The sequence below is a fragment of the Aptenodytes patagonicus genome, chromosome 4 (assembly GCF_965638725.1).
Source record: "Aptenodytes patagonicus chromosome 4, bAptPat1.pri.cur, whole genome shotgun sequence".
NCBI classification, from domain to species: domain Eukaryota; kingdom Metazoa; phylum Chordata; class Aves; order Sphenisciformes; family Spheniscidae; genus Aptenodytes; species Aptenodytes patagonicus.
Window position 1 is genome coordinate 10,516,014 of NC_134952.1, and position 16,337 is coordinate 10,532,350.

Sequence of the window (16,337 nt, forward strand, 5' to 3'; positions counted from 1 at the left end):
AATTCCAGTGTTTTAGTTTGGCAGCTAACAGTGAACGAAACAGCATTTTGTTGGTCATATAGTCTACTGTTTTGAAATTTTTTTAGGTACATTTAATATTTTGTAATATCTCTTTAATAGTGTGTGATAATGTCTTTATGGCTAACAGACTGCAAAATTTACATTAATATCAGTCGTTGCACTAGCAATCTCTCTTTGCTCAAATACTGTGGATTTCTTTAGCCATGCTGATTAGTGCATTGTAGTTGCAATGGCTGTTCTCTCTTCAAGTCATGGATGCTTTTATTTTCAGCTCTTCAGAGTCCCATGAAAAACATTTGCCAAAATGTTTGCTTAAGCTACGTGATTCTTTCTTTATTTGTGTGCGTGTGTGTATGCAAGGCAATTTCTTTAATTGATCTGCAGAAGGAGGTCTGCCTTCATAGTGTGAATGTCTGGAATAGAGTCAAGAAAAGATGAAAAGGGAGACTTCTCAGCACCGTTACCAGGAAATTAAATACTTTGTGAACTGCAGTCTTATTTTTAGCAATGTCTTCCTTAATTTCGTAGATTATTAATTTGATTCTTCAGAGCAAGGAGGAGATTTTTGTCTGTTGAAAATGTTTTCCTAATTGCAATTGTTATCCAAATGGGTTGGGAAAATGGTTAGCTCAGTGAATTTTTACATTTTGTAATTGTTTCTTAAGCACTGTTTTATTCTCAGGGTCTTTTTTTTCCTGCTCTTATCTTTACCATTCCATCCAGGGCTCAGTAGTGAGTTTTCTATAAGAATGTCAAAAACCGTAAATAAAAATTTTGATCGGATACTAATTTACTGTTCTCTTTTCTACTACCACACAATTTGCAAGTGTTTTTTGTCCGCTCTCCCTCTTTGTCTGTGTTATGTTTCTGACCACAAATAGGTAAGCAGCATTTACTTCTAAAATGGGACATCTGGTGATAATTAATCTTATCTAGAATCTGCTTCTCAGTGGAGTCTAATTAGATTTGTCTTCAGGCAGTTTGTTCCCGTTCCTTCAATTTGTAATGTTACTGTTTAAAAATTTTTTTGAGTGTATGTTCTCTAGGTGTATGTCTTATTCTCCCAGAATCGTGTACGGCAGTCTCCACTATTTAAACATATACTGGACAGTTTATATTCTTTTTGGGCTGAATTAGAAAGAAAAGTGAAAATGTATTCATTATTCAAAATAGATATGACTCCTATTGGTAGTTTTTTCCTTTGTTTCCTTTCACCAGTTTTCTTTTCTGAAAGATGAAGTCCTCTGAGGGATGCATCTTGTTTTGAGAAATACATGAAAGACCATTAAGCAGAATCCATACTGTGTAACTATTTCATTAGTTTCAAAATACCCGTTGTACTTGCACTAATGATGTCATTAATTTCACTAGCCCTAGAATTTGCTGAGCTGTTCGTAGTCTGATAGTTTTTCACTAATTCACAGCTTAAAAATTTAAAAATTGCAAAACTGGTGTGGTCATACTTGACTAGTGGTGAAACCTAGTAGTTGTACACATATATTCATGCTGCTTTAACAGGAACATGCTCATACAGGAGGAGCCATGTCAGTGTTTTAACATGTTATGCGGTAATAGTAATGGATACTGCTGAATATAGTCAGGGGTTAATGTGGAGTTCACTGTTTGACACAGATTACTGCATTAGTTTAGACTAATCTGACTAAACTGACTAACCATGTCCCGCTTAGGGACATGGTTTAGTGGGCATGGTGGTGTTGGGTTGACAGTTGGACTCGATGATCTTAGAGGTCTTTTCCAGCCTTAATGATTCTGTGATTGTATGATTTCAGTTTAGACAGGAAAGACTGCTGTGACTGTAAGGTATGAGCCAAGCGTGAACTTTAGTGGTACCTGCCTGGATGAACGGATGATTTTAAAAGTGGCTTGGAAAGACAGAAACTGTCCTCATTCTAGTGGGTGCTATCTGTGAATATTTACAGAGAGCAACTTTCCTGTCTTCACATTTAGTTGATCATTTTAGCAAAAGCCATCTTAGCTTGTTTATACTGTACTCTTAAATGTTCTCTTAAAAACCTTAGAGCTAATCTCCAGTTGCCAGATTTCCAGTTTTCCTTGGCAGAACCTGCCCAATTTTCTTCTCAGCCAATAAAAAAAGCCCTTAGTAAATTGAAAATTGGGAGGGAAGGAGATTTCATATGAAAATGGATCACTTTTAATACTGAATGAGGAAGCTGGAGTCTCAGCCTGTTGCAGTGATGAACCCTGCTACACACTTTGGATCCCGATTCCTGTATGCTGTGTTATGTCTTGACATTTCTATGAGTTTGTAAACAGAGTCTGTTGTGAATACTGGTGACAGAGCCCTGTTGCTAAAGAACAGTGTTGACTCCATGGGAATAAGCAAACAGGCAGGCATCTTCTGTTGGATACCTTATCTTTTATTGCAGTAAGGAGGCTGTATAATATTCTCGATGCTCTTCTCTACTTTGTATGAGTGGTTGTTAGCATGAGATTATAAGAATGTGAAATTTATCATTGTTCTTTTGGCATATATAGACTTTCAAACAAGTGATCAAAGGGATACCAAACTATTTCAGAATTGAGAGCACAGCAACTTGCCCAAAGGAAGAAACAAATACAAATATAAAATTTAATAAATATTACAAAGCTGACAATAAGCAATTATAAAAGTACTAATAAATATATTTTTAAGCTTACTGTGATGAAGAAAGATGCTGAAATGAAATAGAAGAAAATTTACTCTGAATTAAACTCTGTTATTTTCTAAAGTGAAAAAGCATCAGAAGACAGGAATGAATTTTCCTCACATTTAATGTTACAGTGAAAGGAATCCAAAATTTCAGGCACATAATCACAAGTTTTCGTAATGTAGTGAGTTTATGTACATCTGCTTAGCACCAGTCACTGACTGTGTGCCTACTCTTAGGTTTAAGCTTACACTTTGCCATTTGGCATAAATTAGATGTGTACATGCTGAGCTGTTGTAGCTTGACTGACATCTGGTGACTTTTTAAGGAGAAAGAGTATGATTATGGAGAAAAGAGAAAGCCATTAGATTTAATTATTGCAGCACCAATTCTAGTCATGGAACATCCAAGTGAGGTAGTTTCTTTCCTCGGAACAAAAGTTCCTGCATTTTGTAATGTGTGATTTAAAAAGTTGGACTTCACAGTAGCAAGCCTTTAAAAAAAAAAAAAAAAAAAAGAGTAGTGAAAATAAGATTTTTAAAAGTGTGGAGAAGGATTCTAACAGAAGCTGGGTGAGATGATTTCTAGGATGTTAATTTCCTATAGAAAGAATAATTATTTTGTCATTGTAAAAATTTTCCAGTTAAGACAGTAAAGAGCTAGGATTGTCTTGCTTTTAATTAAGCTCTGTGTACTAATACTGACATGTAGCACGTGTACACTTTAGCAATCTAACTGATGACTCATGTTTATACAGTAACAATGCTGAATATTTATGATATTTGACTTGAGACTGGAAAAGTCATAACTTTAATGATTTTAATACATGATTTTACAAGGGCATGGCAAGTAACCAACTTGTGTTGAAATTGTGGTCCTGTTTGCAGGTTTGCAAATCCATCTCCTTGGAATTCCTACATTTCTGTACAGCTCCTACATTCCTACTTCCTGTACCTACCCATACTTAAAATTCAGATGCTGTCACTATGATCAGCAATGTACTAAAATTAAAGAAGTGAAATAATAAAATATATTTTCTGTTTTGTTCAGGGTACAAAATTTGGACATCCAATGGGATTAAATCAGGCTCCTCCCCCACGTTCTTCTGTTCGAAGATCATTTGGAAGATCTAAGCGATTTAGTATTACTCGTTCTCTGGATGACCTTGAGGTAATTAACTTTCACTTAAAACAGAAGTGAGTCCTAGAGAGGAACTTACAGTAGTTAATGCTGATTATTAATGAAGGAAAGTAATATCTGTAGTGTAATAAAGTTACTAATCATCATATAACATTTATGTCAGGGGAATACAGATTTCAGGTATCACCTGACTTGTTCAGTTTCTTTAATAGTTTACATTGATGCCAGCAGTGGCCATTCTTTCTGTGGGGAATTTTGACTTTATTTTACTCATCACAGCTGGTCATGTAGAGCAAAACAATACAGTTTTGCTGATCAAAATGTTGATCATATCTTAGAAATCATTGTATCGTGATATATAAAAAAATCAAATGCTCATCGTATTCTTTTTTTCATTTAGCTGATGATCATTGCATTGAGAAAATTTTGGGGGGTTAAATTTGTTGCTGGACCAAGCTCTTTACATAACTTCCTAAGGAATGTAGCTTACGGAGTATGGAAAAGTTTTAAAAAAATACTTAAATAGGTTTTTCCTCCTTATATGTCAGCAGTTGAGAAAAGGGAATTCCTAATCAACATGGTGTTGGTCATTGGTTATGGTGATTTTTGGGTCTTTCTGAGTGTAATATAATAATTTTATTTCACAACGGGTATACCATCAGCTGATGCCTGGGCCTCAGTGGCCAAACCTTATTGAATTTGGTGAAAACAAGGAACGAAAAGCCATCTGAATTTAAAAAGCTGCTCCTCCTGCTCTGCTGAGAGCCTCCCTCAACCAGCTGTAGGAATATGGCTTCATTATATCTTCTCTTCTAGTGTGCTTCCTCGGGAAAACCTGACCCATAGTGATGTGAAGGTGAATAGAGATATTTTTCCCTTACCCCTTTATCATGCTTATCTGGAAGAAGGTTTGTGGCTAGGGAGAAACAAAAATATGTGCAGAGCTCTTGGCATAGGAACCATGTAATATATATTATACTGCTCTTCAGCATGGGAGGAAATGTGGCACACTGATTCCTCTAAATGGGAAGGAGGTGTTTAAAAAGTGTTTGAGATGGGAGGAGGAAAGAGGGAGATATTCTGAGTTTCCTGCCATGGGAAAATGTAGGAAGAACGGCATTTCACTGGCTCTGAACTGAAGGAGAGGGGAGCTCAGTGCACTGGATTTTTAGAGAACAGAATATATGGAAGGAGCTTCTGGCGTGCTTAGGGAATGCAGGTAGGAACTGTAATTACTTATTTCTCAGATGTTTTAAAGGACATTTTTCATTGTGGTCTATTTCTACCTTGTTGTTTGAAGCTTTTAAGCATCTTGCTTTTTTTTTCTAGTCATGGAAAATACTTTTTCATTTCTTTGCACTCATAACTTTAATACAGTAAGTGCATAACTTTAAAAAAGAGAGCAAGATCCTCTGGATAAAGCTGTTTGGGAACCATCTAGCTACATCTTTCTTCATCAGAAAATGGTGATTCTTCTAAATCAAAAAAGCTTGCTACTATATATTACCAGTTTTGACAGAATTTCTGGTCACAGTAAGAGAGAATCCTCTCAGAATATCTAAGAGCCTAGTGCTAGTAATTCATATGCAATAGGAAAAACATGGTTTACACCACATTCTTCCAGTTTAAAATTTCATAGAGATTTATGTGCACATCTCATATTTTGAACACCAAAGATATAATTTAATTTCTGGCCTAAAAAGTCCATTTTTCTCTCATTATGTCTTAGTTGGTATTCATTAGTGTATATAAATTGAGTAGCACCAACAGGAGGGATTGAGAGGCTCTCTGTGGTACCCAATGTTATAATTCTTAAAGCTGTTACTTTGGATGGGGAAACTTACGTTCTAGGTCACGGCATGAATTGGACAAAGAAAGCATCTGTATTAAAATCTGTATTTGGAAGAATGCCCTTACTTCATGTCGCTATTTGGGTGTGGACTGCTCTCTGTCAATTGCTTCTTTTCACTTTGAAATCTCTTTTTTTCCCTTTGCATGCCATAAGAGAATGATATTCTAGCCACCAGGAGAAATACCAACCCAGAGAAGAATTTCAAAAATTTCATAAGTCAAAGTAAAATAGCGTTGAGGTGTTTCAATTTTGATTCTAACATTAACGTTGTTATTGCAGCACTTTTCCCAAGTACTGTTACACTAAGTGTAGTAGAACACAATGTTGTTAGTACATGTTTAGATTGTTTCAGGCCATCTATTTAGAGTTGCTGGAAGAGGAAATAACAATACCAGGAAATTCTTAGAGACTCCACCTTTGGAATAATGATCATGAACATATTATATAGGCTACTCGGTTGCTTTTGTGTTCTTTACAGTTATCTTAGCAGAATGGATAAGGTACTAACCCAAACATGAAGTTTGAAAATGAATATGCTTCTCTGAGCTTGTGGGTTTGATTCCTGCTGGCATCCAACTTAGTCTTCTAAATTGAGCAGTATAAGTAGGTTCCATGCAGTTTCTTTTATGGGCATATGCTGAACACTGTTTATTTGCTTATGGGTCTGAAGAAGGCTGTATTTGGATTTTTTGTGAAAGTATGAACTTGCTCCTCTTGTCTTTGGAGCTGTAGTGTGTGAAATACCAGCCGTCAGTTTTGCTGTCTTTTGCCATAAGGTGGCGTGATTTCTTTGTAGTTTGTTTTTTTTAAATTTTAAATCTATCCAATAATAAATTTTTTTTAATATATATTATTTTAATAAAAGAAAACAATGATTGCAAGATAATATTTCACTTTTTCTTTTAAATTGTTAGCTTATGACCGACTATACATGCACGGACAATATTCTTACAAGGTTAGAATTAGCTGTAATGATACAGTTGCCCCTCCTTAAACATTTTCCTCTTACCTTCAGAAGCTGTATTATACGTAGAAGAAAACAGACAAGTTTGTAGGATTAACCTCTAGGTGCTGTTTTTACTAATAGAACCTGTATACAAGATTATTTTAAATCTAGAGGGATCAAAATAGGATGAGAGTGCAAAATTAATGGATGCAGTTACACTGTGACTATGGTGTGGAAAATGTTTCACAAAACACAAAATACACAATTTTATTTCTGCACTGTGGAAATTGTGCTTTTCACACCAGGGCTGAATATGATTATCTTGTAAGTTGGAACTGAATTCAGAAAATTAGCATGTCTAGTATATACTTTAATTATGTTGTTTTCACGAGAAATGTATTTAGAACTTTTTCTTTATTAAATTACAAGAAATGTGTTTTTATTAAGAACAGATTCCTATTTTGTATGTAGTAATAAATTTTCCTTATGTGAATCGTTTGTCATTATGAAGTATTGTCTATTAACAACCACGTTAAAATTCTGTGATTTCCACCAATTTTACTTTATAGCATGTTTGCTTGTTCATATTTGCAAGGTGTAGCTTAAGCTAAATGGAACTTGCCATGATTTAGGATTATTTAATATTTGGACTAATGAGAGAGCATGATCCTATCTTTCTTCCTACTTTTCTTCCCTGTAGGTAAGTGCTACTACTCTCATCCTCTTAGCACGATTCTGTCCTGGCAAAGACATTGTTTACAGATTTATAAACACATTAAAGGTGACTCTGTGAGACTGCAGAGACTAGAACACTGCCTTTGTAAAAATTTACATTAAACAGAGTAATCCTTTTACTCATCTACAGTTTTAGAACCACATTCCATAACACTTTCAACTGTAGCTCATTAATATTTTAATTTTTCTTGAGGTCTGTAAAAATACCCTTGCAGTATTCCCTTGAAGCCAACAAATTTAGGTTCCTCCTCGCCAAGGGGAACATTCAAAGCTGTTGCGTTTCCTGAAAATCACTGTGGCACTTGTACTTTTGGTATTTCTCAGTGGTTAAAAATAGGGCAGAAGAGTATCATGAGAGACGTAATATCTTGGGCAAACAAGTGTCAAGCTCTTTGAGTATTGTTAAATAATCCTTTAAAGTAGAGATCTTTTTAAAATTAAAGACTATTTAATTGTTTTAACTAAACATCAGGACAAAAAAGATGGCTGTTGCTGCTGCTCTTCTTGTCCTCATCCAGTTTTGGAAACCTTAAAGCTATATCCTATATGAAAAAGATCATTTGTTGGATCAAATTTCTAAAGTTTAGTAATGTTTTCAAAGTTGGAATGTATCATATATTCCTTTTAAAAATCAGTTTGAGGAATTTTGTTAGAATGTTCTATCTTAATTATAACCATTAATAATGTAGTATTAGCTGTTATTATAGATAATAATGCTTGATTTTTTTCTGTTTTGTTAATTCCACTGAAGCAACTTTTTTTGCATTTCATCTGCTAATTGAAAGCATACAACACATCTCTTCGGTATGGGGTTTTATACTAATGAATGACATGTCTCTGCTGGATGTTAGCTTTGGCATCTGTGGGTGGCAAAACCCCCTAAATGCTCATTTGACTTAATAATGAGTTTTTAAGTGGGTACCTGTCTTTGTTTGACTGATTTAAATGATCAGACAAAGCTTACACAGGGAGAAAATAGCTTATGTTAGATCAACTAGTATACTAGGAAAATCAGACAAGAAGAGCTAAACATGCTCCAAACTTTTCCCACCCTGTCAGTTGATCTAATAAAAAGTATTAACTCTTCCTGCAGAGCTTGCTTTACTGACGTTCTTAGATCATCACCATGACCACAGCGCCACCACCATGGCTAGTATAATTATGTAATTTAAAGCAAGAGGCCTCTTCATTCTCAGTTTATAATTGTGAATTTAAAATTTGAAAAAAAAAGTATATTTTTGTCTTAGGTTTCACCAATTTTTTTAAGCTATGATAACTTGCCATGGGCAGCTAGTATACACAGGTTCCACCATGTACTTTTAAGTATTGCATCTTCTGCATGTATTTTGTCCTAATTTTTATCTAAGATGTAACTGACCAATTGACAGTTTTGCTGTCTGCTTTCATGAAGGTGGAGAAAAGGCCAGTTGTGAAATAAAACTGCATGCAAGAATAAAATCTCCATTTTTGTATGTAATAGGTAGTTCTGTATTTTTAACACGTTAATAACAGAGTTCTTAAAGGGCTACTCCTGTCTTATGTATGGATGTTCTGAAGTCCGAATGCTAACACAGTCCAGCCCCTGACACTGCTGTTTTGGAAGGCTCATGGGTCTGTGACCACAGCCTAGGTTCTTTGTTTCTCAACCTGCATAGTGTTGCTCGGTGGAGTAGCAGTGAATAACAGATCCTGTTTCTTGGAGTGTGCCACCAGGGGTCAGCTTTTAAAACAGTGCTAAGTGTAGGATATGTACCTAGTGATTTTCCACTCTCTTGCTGTAATAGCTCAAACCCTCTGGCTGAACTATAATATATAGCTTTAAATAGTGTAAGTTAGTCATGACATTAAACATTGATTTCTTTACCTTGAATTACTGTAGCATATGTGGTCATGGAGCTGATCAGTAAGGCTTTGAAAGCATCCAGTGGTTTCTGCCAGGTGTTCTTCTGCTCTGTTCAGACCTTTGGCAGTCCTGGCTGGAGTTGTTTACCGACTGTGCTGCATAGTGGCTGCACACCTGTGTAGGTAAATGAAACAGTGACAGTTTGTACTGTCACATTGTTAGAGTTGTCATTTATGTGGCTTTGTCCTGGGCCAACTAATTTATTTTCTCAAATGGTTTTGGACATGGTTTGGAAGTTAGCCCTAATAGCTAGTATCACTGTGCCCTGCAGGCAGTTTGGATGCAACCAGCTTGATCGATAGGAGGGTGGGAGAGCTTGGTGGTATGATAGTGGCCAGAAAGCACCAGCTGTCTTTGGAATTACACGATGGCTTATGGCGCTATTTATTTGACTAGTACAGATACAGCCAGTATGTCTGTAGGTTACATCATCTCATTCTGGATGGTGCCTATGTTATCCCTCAGACCTTTTTTTTTTTTTTTGCTGTCATCATTCTTAGTATGTCTTGAAGACTTCCAAGAGCATAATTTTTTTTCACATTTGGTTCTCTAGACTGCTCTGTTAAGAATTTCTAACTCTTTTCAGTGTACTCTAGAGGATCTTCTTCAGGCTTTTACTTTGGTGTGTGTGATCTTATCAGGTACTTTAGTTATATCCATTGTTACTCCCTAAAGAAGGAAAACATCGTGCTAGCAGTATACATTTATTTATTTTTTCCACAGGTTGTGCACTAGCATTAACTAGCATGTTAAGCCTTTGCTGGTATTTTATACTGTACCATAATTTTTAAAAGATTACCAATATATGCTCTTAAGTTTTCCTTACGCTTATAGACTTTATCATGGAAAGTTCTTATGCTCTTTACCCTGTTTTGTAAAGTATCTGACAAAGGTGGGTTGGTCAACAGATAAGTACAGTTGTGTGTAACCTCTTTATCATGAATTGGAGATACTTATTTCTAGATACAGTCCAGAATGTTAAACTGTGTGATTTTTTTTCCAGACACTGAGAATAATGGGATTTGTTCTCTGTTATTGCAATTGTAAAATTACCATGCTTTGGTAATTTTACTGTTTACTGTTTTCTCCTGCTTTTGGGTTATTTTCTATATTTCAGATTCTGGAGAAATTTGCCATGTAAATTTGCATGTAAAAAGCGGAGTAGTCAGGGAATGTGCTGAGAGCTGGATCTCACCTCTACTTTCTTTGTGAGGTGCATATAGCAGTGCTCATCATGGCAGTGCTCATTCCATACTTTGGTGCCTGAGAAGAAACCAAGAGTGTTGCCTAGGATGGATTCCATAGGGAATTCAGTCCCCATATGTGCAAAGATGGTTGGCACTGTATGGAGAAATTTCTCGCTGAGGAAGCAATCAGTACATTGTCTGACCCTGCCACTCAAGTGCTGTCCAAGCCTTATTGCCTCTGGGCTTGGCTCTCCAACACAAGCCAATTTCTGTCGCGGAACCAGAGGCACAGTATATGCTTTCAAGGGACTAGATATGAACTTGTATTCTGCGTAAATCCTCAGGCACCAGGCCTTACTTCTTGTCAGTAGTCAGTACCGCCATTCCTAAGATGTGTGATTAAATGGACGCAGGTGAATTCATGAAGCTGTCAACATCTCTGATGCAGTCATGTTTGTGGAACTACATGGATCAGCCAGGGTGAGCAAGTTAAAGTAACCACCTGAAGCTACAGAGGGGTCATATCCCTTATGAGGTATCAGACCTTGGTTTTGGCTCTATTCTTTTGGTTCTGGTTTCCTTGAGTAGTGATGAAACAGTCAATGCTTGCAGAACTGGGACTCTTGGTAGGTGGGCAACCTCTCAGGGGTGTCTTTTTCCGTAACCTTTGATACCTAGCATTCTTTTAAAATTGGCTTACTCTCTTTGAACTGAAACTGTTCGCTCTTCTGGGTCTAATTCATGAGGCACATGACATTAAGGCAGAATAATAGCTTACTGCACTGGGGTCTGTTATTGAAACCCAGAATTATTTGCCGCTTAAGGCTGGCCCTTGCTTCGGTTTCTTATGTTACACTTGTTGATTCAAGAGCATCTTTTAAGGCTCCTCTCAAGAAGGTGAGCAGTGAGGTGAAGTTACTCAAGGTAAGAAGGACAAGAGCAGTCTCTGAAGATGAGAGCAGGCTGCTTTTATAAGACTGAATGACTGGACAACAAAATGGCAGATGAAAATGTATGCAGATAAATGTAAAGCAATGGAAATGAGGCAAAATAGCCCTAGCTTCATATATCAAATCATATTTATGTCTCTGAGCTGACTGTTTCTTCTCAGAAGTGAGGTCTTTGAGTTATAAGGGAGGGTTGCATGAAAACATCAGCTCAGTACAGTAGCAATGAAACAAAATCCTGTGTTATGAATTATTAGGGAAGGAATAGAGGAAAAAAACACATAATGATTCTATTGTATACATCTGTGATTTGCCCACACCTGTTCTCTTTAGTTCAAAAATGTTATGATATATTAGAAGTAGAAAAGGTTCAGAAAGGCGTAAGAAAGCATACAAAGTCATGGGTGGCATAGAAAAAATAGTTGGGATTGACTACTCACTGTCTCCTTCGGGACAAGAAGTTGGCACCATTAATTAAAGGTAGCTGGAGCCAGGAGCAAAACAAACAGAAGAACACGATTGTTCATGCAGGAGGTGAGTCGGTCTGCGGGATGCCTCACCACTGAGTGCTGTGGATGCAAGAAATTTGCATGTCCTGGGGGGGAAAGTGGACAAGTATTTGGAAAAGAGAGCCACTGGGGATTATTAAGGAGACAAGCCACACCAGATTCAGGAAATCTCCTGAACTAAAAAAACATGGAGTCTGGGAGAAGGTAATGAGGGAAATGTCCTACATGTTGCCCTGTGCTACTCGTCGGTAGATATCCATGTGTGGCCACTACTGGAAACATAATACTGGGTTTGATAAACGCATGTTCTGAACTGATTATGTTCTTAGACTCAAGGATGGACATTGCTTCTCCTTAACTGTGCGATTATGGATTGTACTCTCGGCACAGGAAGCTGCATTACCTTTCACTTGGTGTAAACTTGTTTGTTTGTAAATGAAAGGGCTCGCCAACCATAGTATCTCCTAGCGCAGTGTAACTGCCGTGTGCTCTGCAAGCATTTACTGTTTGTGCTCCAGCTGCCTGAGGAAGAGGGCACCTGCAGCTTTCCTGGTTAGAGCTTCTGCTGCGAAACGGATTGCCCATGCAGTTCCTGGGTGGGAACGAGGCACTGGGTGACTGGTTTCACGCCTCTCTTCCTGCCCTCCCTCGGCTGCTCCTCCTGTTCCCTGGTGTGTCTTTTTGTCGTGTCACGTGCTAATGGGGGTAAGGAGGGGTTTTTGCTCTGTGAGACCTGGTTAATGTTAGGGAATGAATTAAGGCCTTATTGAATGAACTGAATTGGTATTTCTAGAGTATAATCACAGAATACATATGGCACAAATGGTAGCACTGTAGCTATCCGTGAATTGTTTCTGACCCTGTCTCTGTGCTTAAACTGCTGGGATTTTGGCTAGGAGTTGGTACCATTTAATTTTCACTGTTGTCATGGATTTATCAGTCCAGTGAAGTCTGGGGAGGAAGGAAAAAAAAGTCACCTGTGGAGCTTCTACTAGATGAGCTACTGCTTTTTATTCAATATTAAATCTTCAAAACATTTCATCTGTTCTGATACTTAAAAAAATACAGTAAAAATCCCATCCTCTACTTCCCTCTGGACCGAGGAACTGCAGAAGGATGGTATTTAAGAGCAGAAAGTGCGTGCATTTCTTTCTGAAAATACACGGATATTGCTGGTCCGTCTGGAGAGTAGGTGTGGTATTGAAAATTACGAGAATCATGTTTCACTTGGAACGCGATCCTTGTAAATGCCAATGCCCTGCTTACTCAAAAGAACACGGAGCATTTTGGTAGGATGAGATAGATTGCATAATATGCATACATGTGATTGTAATCATACTGAGACACGTACCTACATGCCAGAAACTGAAAGACATTTGCTGTAAGTCTTACAAGTATTAACAATTTTTTTTTAAAAGTATTTTTAGATTATATTTTAAGTATTTATAATAGGGATTGATGACCTAGTTCATTCAGATAATAGACTCATCAAAGGGGAATGTATTAAAAAAGAGAATACTTTGGAGGAGAAAACGATGTTGACTCAGTGCTTAAACAAGTTTGGACAAACGTTTAATAGAGTCCTGTAGGCCTTTACCGAATGCATTTTACATTAGCAGATTCCTCAGCAGCATGCTGTTGTCTTTACAGAAGCTTTATTGTTACACAGGACCTGCCTAAACACCATTTTAAAAGCTGCCTGTTCCTTTTGATGAGAAGATACAGAACCAGTATTTAGGGCGGAGAATGTGCTGGGGAGGGAGGAGAATGGGAGAGGTGTTGATAGGGCAACAGACAGAGAAGCTTCATTTTTTTACTGGACTCTGGAAGAAGTAAATATGTGTTCAGAAAGAGCGTAATAATAAAGTGGAAGGGACTGTTTCTTAACAATGAGCTATTAAACTATTTATACATGGAGAAAACTTTTACTGATAGTCAAGTGTCTGTAAGTATAAAGTTTTGTTTGTCTAAAGCGAACAGAAAACAGGAATATGGTTTAATGAGTAGTCTTCTGAGCTAAGAAATCTTGCAGTGAAATAGATAAATAATGCTTCTAAGGATTCAATGAGGTTTTAAAGAGACAAAGTTTGTAAGTATAAGTATTTAAGTTGACTTTCTATATCTCTATTATGAAATTAAGAATACAACATTTTTATAGACATGTTTTAAATCTCTCTAGCATTGTATTGTTTGTAAAATGAGTGAGTTTAGTAGATACAGATGCTTCTCTAATTAAGTTTTTTATAAATCTTTCTGTTAATTTTCACTATACTTGCACATGTTTCTGTAAAGCAAGAATGTCATGTTAAAGTTACAAGTTACCTTCAAATTGTTACAGCGTTTTTTTAAGGTGTGCCGCTAAAGCGATTTTTTTTTTTCTTCCAGCTGGACTTTTATCCAATAAAACAGAACCCAGATGGTATGAATTATTAAAATAACTGAAAATAAATGAAAGGTATTTATAGAATACAAAATTTCTGAGGTGTAGAGACTTCAGACCAGTTTCAGCTTCTTGTTGCTCAGAAAGCACGTAGTAAGTAAAGGTCCTAGCTGTATTATCAAATTTTGACATAATAGTCTTATTCTTTATGTCTGTATATATCAGAGTGTAATTGTCTTTAATGCTGAAAGTATAGCAGCAAAACTATCAGTTTTTAAAATTAAAAGGGAAATAAACAATTGCAAGGCTTAGGAAAGATATATATGCATTATTTACTTAAAAATTAGTAGTTTTCATGCTCAGTTTTACATTGATTTCCTCAAAATCTATTGATTCTTAGAGGCTCCATCTGCAGTAGTAGGAAATTCAGAAGTGGCTTAATGTGTTTCAGTCATCTGTCACTTAATCATATCCTCCTTAATATGTAATTTAATTTTAATTTACTATTGGGCTGCAAGTCACCTTCCATCTGGATGTGCAAGTTATGCTGTTTCTGCATGTTTTTATTAGTGGAGAGAATTTAGTTGTCTTAAAATGTTGATCAACAGAAGGAAAAAAATAGTAATTATTTAAAAAACATTTTTGAAAAAGTCTATTTTTTATTATCAGTTTACAGTCCGGCTCTACAGAAGTATTTTTCAAAGTTTACAATACAGCTTTCAAAATCAAATATTTTTTTTTAGAGTAGATTTCTGGATGGCAAATCTTCCTGAACTTAACACTTTAAAATGTGTACATCAGTCTCAGAAGTGTAGGCAGACAGCAGGGGGCACTTGGAACAGCAGTTTGCATCCACTCTCTTCACTGAATTTATTGTATGGGAAGTCTTCGTATTTAACAAGGAGGCTTGTATTTCAGTTATTTATACATGAACAAATTCCAAATACTTTGGCTTGAAAATATTTTTTGTTAATATCACCTTGGAATAGGAAGGACTTTTATCTTTAAAATTAATAGAGGGAAACCACAGTGTTGTAAAGAAGAGAATCTTCCCTCTTTTAATGAGTTGCACATATGGGGTCTGTTTATTGTGGAGTAGTTGACAAATCATTGACAAAAATATATCTAGACAGATTATAGAAAATTTGGAGAATTAGGAAAAAAAACCCATTTTATTTTATAGCAAGGTTTTCGTAATTTGTGTGTAGGCTTTTTGATACTCCTGCTTTTTATTTCAGTAACTAAGGTCAGTGAGCTAAATCATATTCTTAACAGATATTTTTTTATCTGGCTTTCATGCAAGTAGTTGTTACTTTCTTTAATATGAGATTAAAAAAGAAATACTTGATATTGATGAGATTTAAGATTTTTGATGGTGCATTCTGCCAATGTCAAAGTTACTTCAGGAATTAGTGTGACTAGGAGCTGGTCCAGGGGATTGCATCTTTCTAGTTGCCTGGCTTTTTTTGTGTGTTTTTTCTTCTTTTAGGAGTCAGGGATATATTAAATCCTATTCATCTTTTGACAAGTTAAAACTTATCCAGGCTTCCTGTCATTCTGTCTTTCTCTTCAGCTTTTTCTGCTCTGAAAAAAAATGTACAAAAGAAAATATGAGCAGGAACTGGAGGGAGGGTAGAAGGGAAAAACAGATCAACCATATCTGGGGTCTCTACCCCTTCCCACAGTTTAGCTTCTAAGCAGATGGATGTGGGTTTACAACTGTCGTCTTTGGTATATCGGAATGAGGTTTTTAAAGCTGTTGTGTCATATTTTAACACTTTCCATTAATAGCTTTGCAAATTAACATTCCTTCTGCTTTTGACCTTTGAACTTTGAGTTGCCTGCCTGGTTTACAAGTATGGTATGCAAAATCACAAGATTTTGAATCTGGCAGCTGCTGAAATAACCTGTGAAAACGTAGAGGGATATGAATTTTTTAAAGGGCTTTCAGGGTCACATGACATTTCATAGGCATTATCATTAACTGGTACTGTCTAATTGGTAGAGCTTTTTTGCAGTGCTAGTAGAGTCACTGCATGGAAAAAATG

At 36.4% G+C, this 16,337-nt stretch overlaps 1 protein-coding gene across 5 annotated transcripts in view; it reads left to right on the forward strand.

Annotated features, from left to right (window-relative positions):
* RGS12 (regulator of G protein signaling 12) overlaps positions 1-16,337 on the forward strand; it is an 88,202-nt gene that overhangs the window by 19,223 nt on the left and 52,642 nt on the right. For 3 of the 5 annotated variants that reach the window (XM_076335853.1, XM_076335852.1, XM_076335851.1), the window contains exon 3: positions 3,741-3,860. In XM_076335853.1, the coding sequence (XP_076191968.1) occupies positions 3,741-3,860 (120 nt within the window). Of the gene's footprint in view, positions 1-3,740; positions 3,861-4,917; positions 5,050-13,752; positions 13,855-14,294; positions 14,329-16,337 lie in introns of those variants that run through there. The other 2 variants (XM_076335856.1, XM_076335855.1) reach the window with 2 other exon arrangements.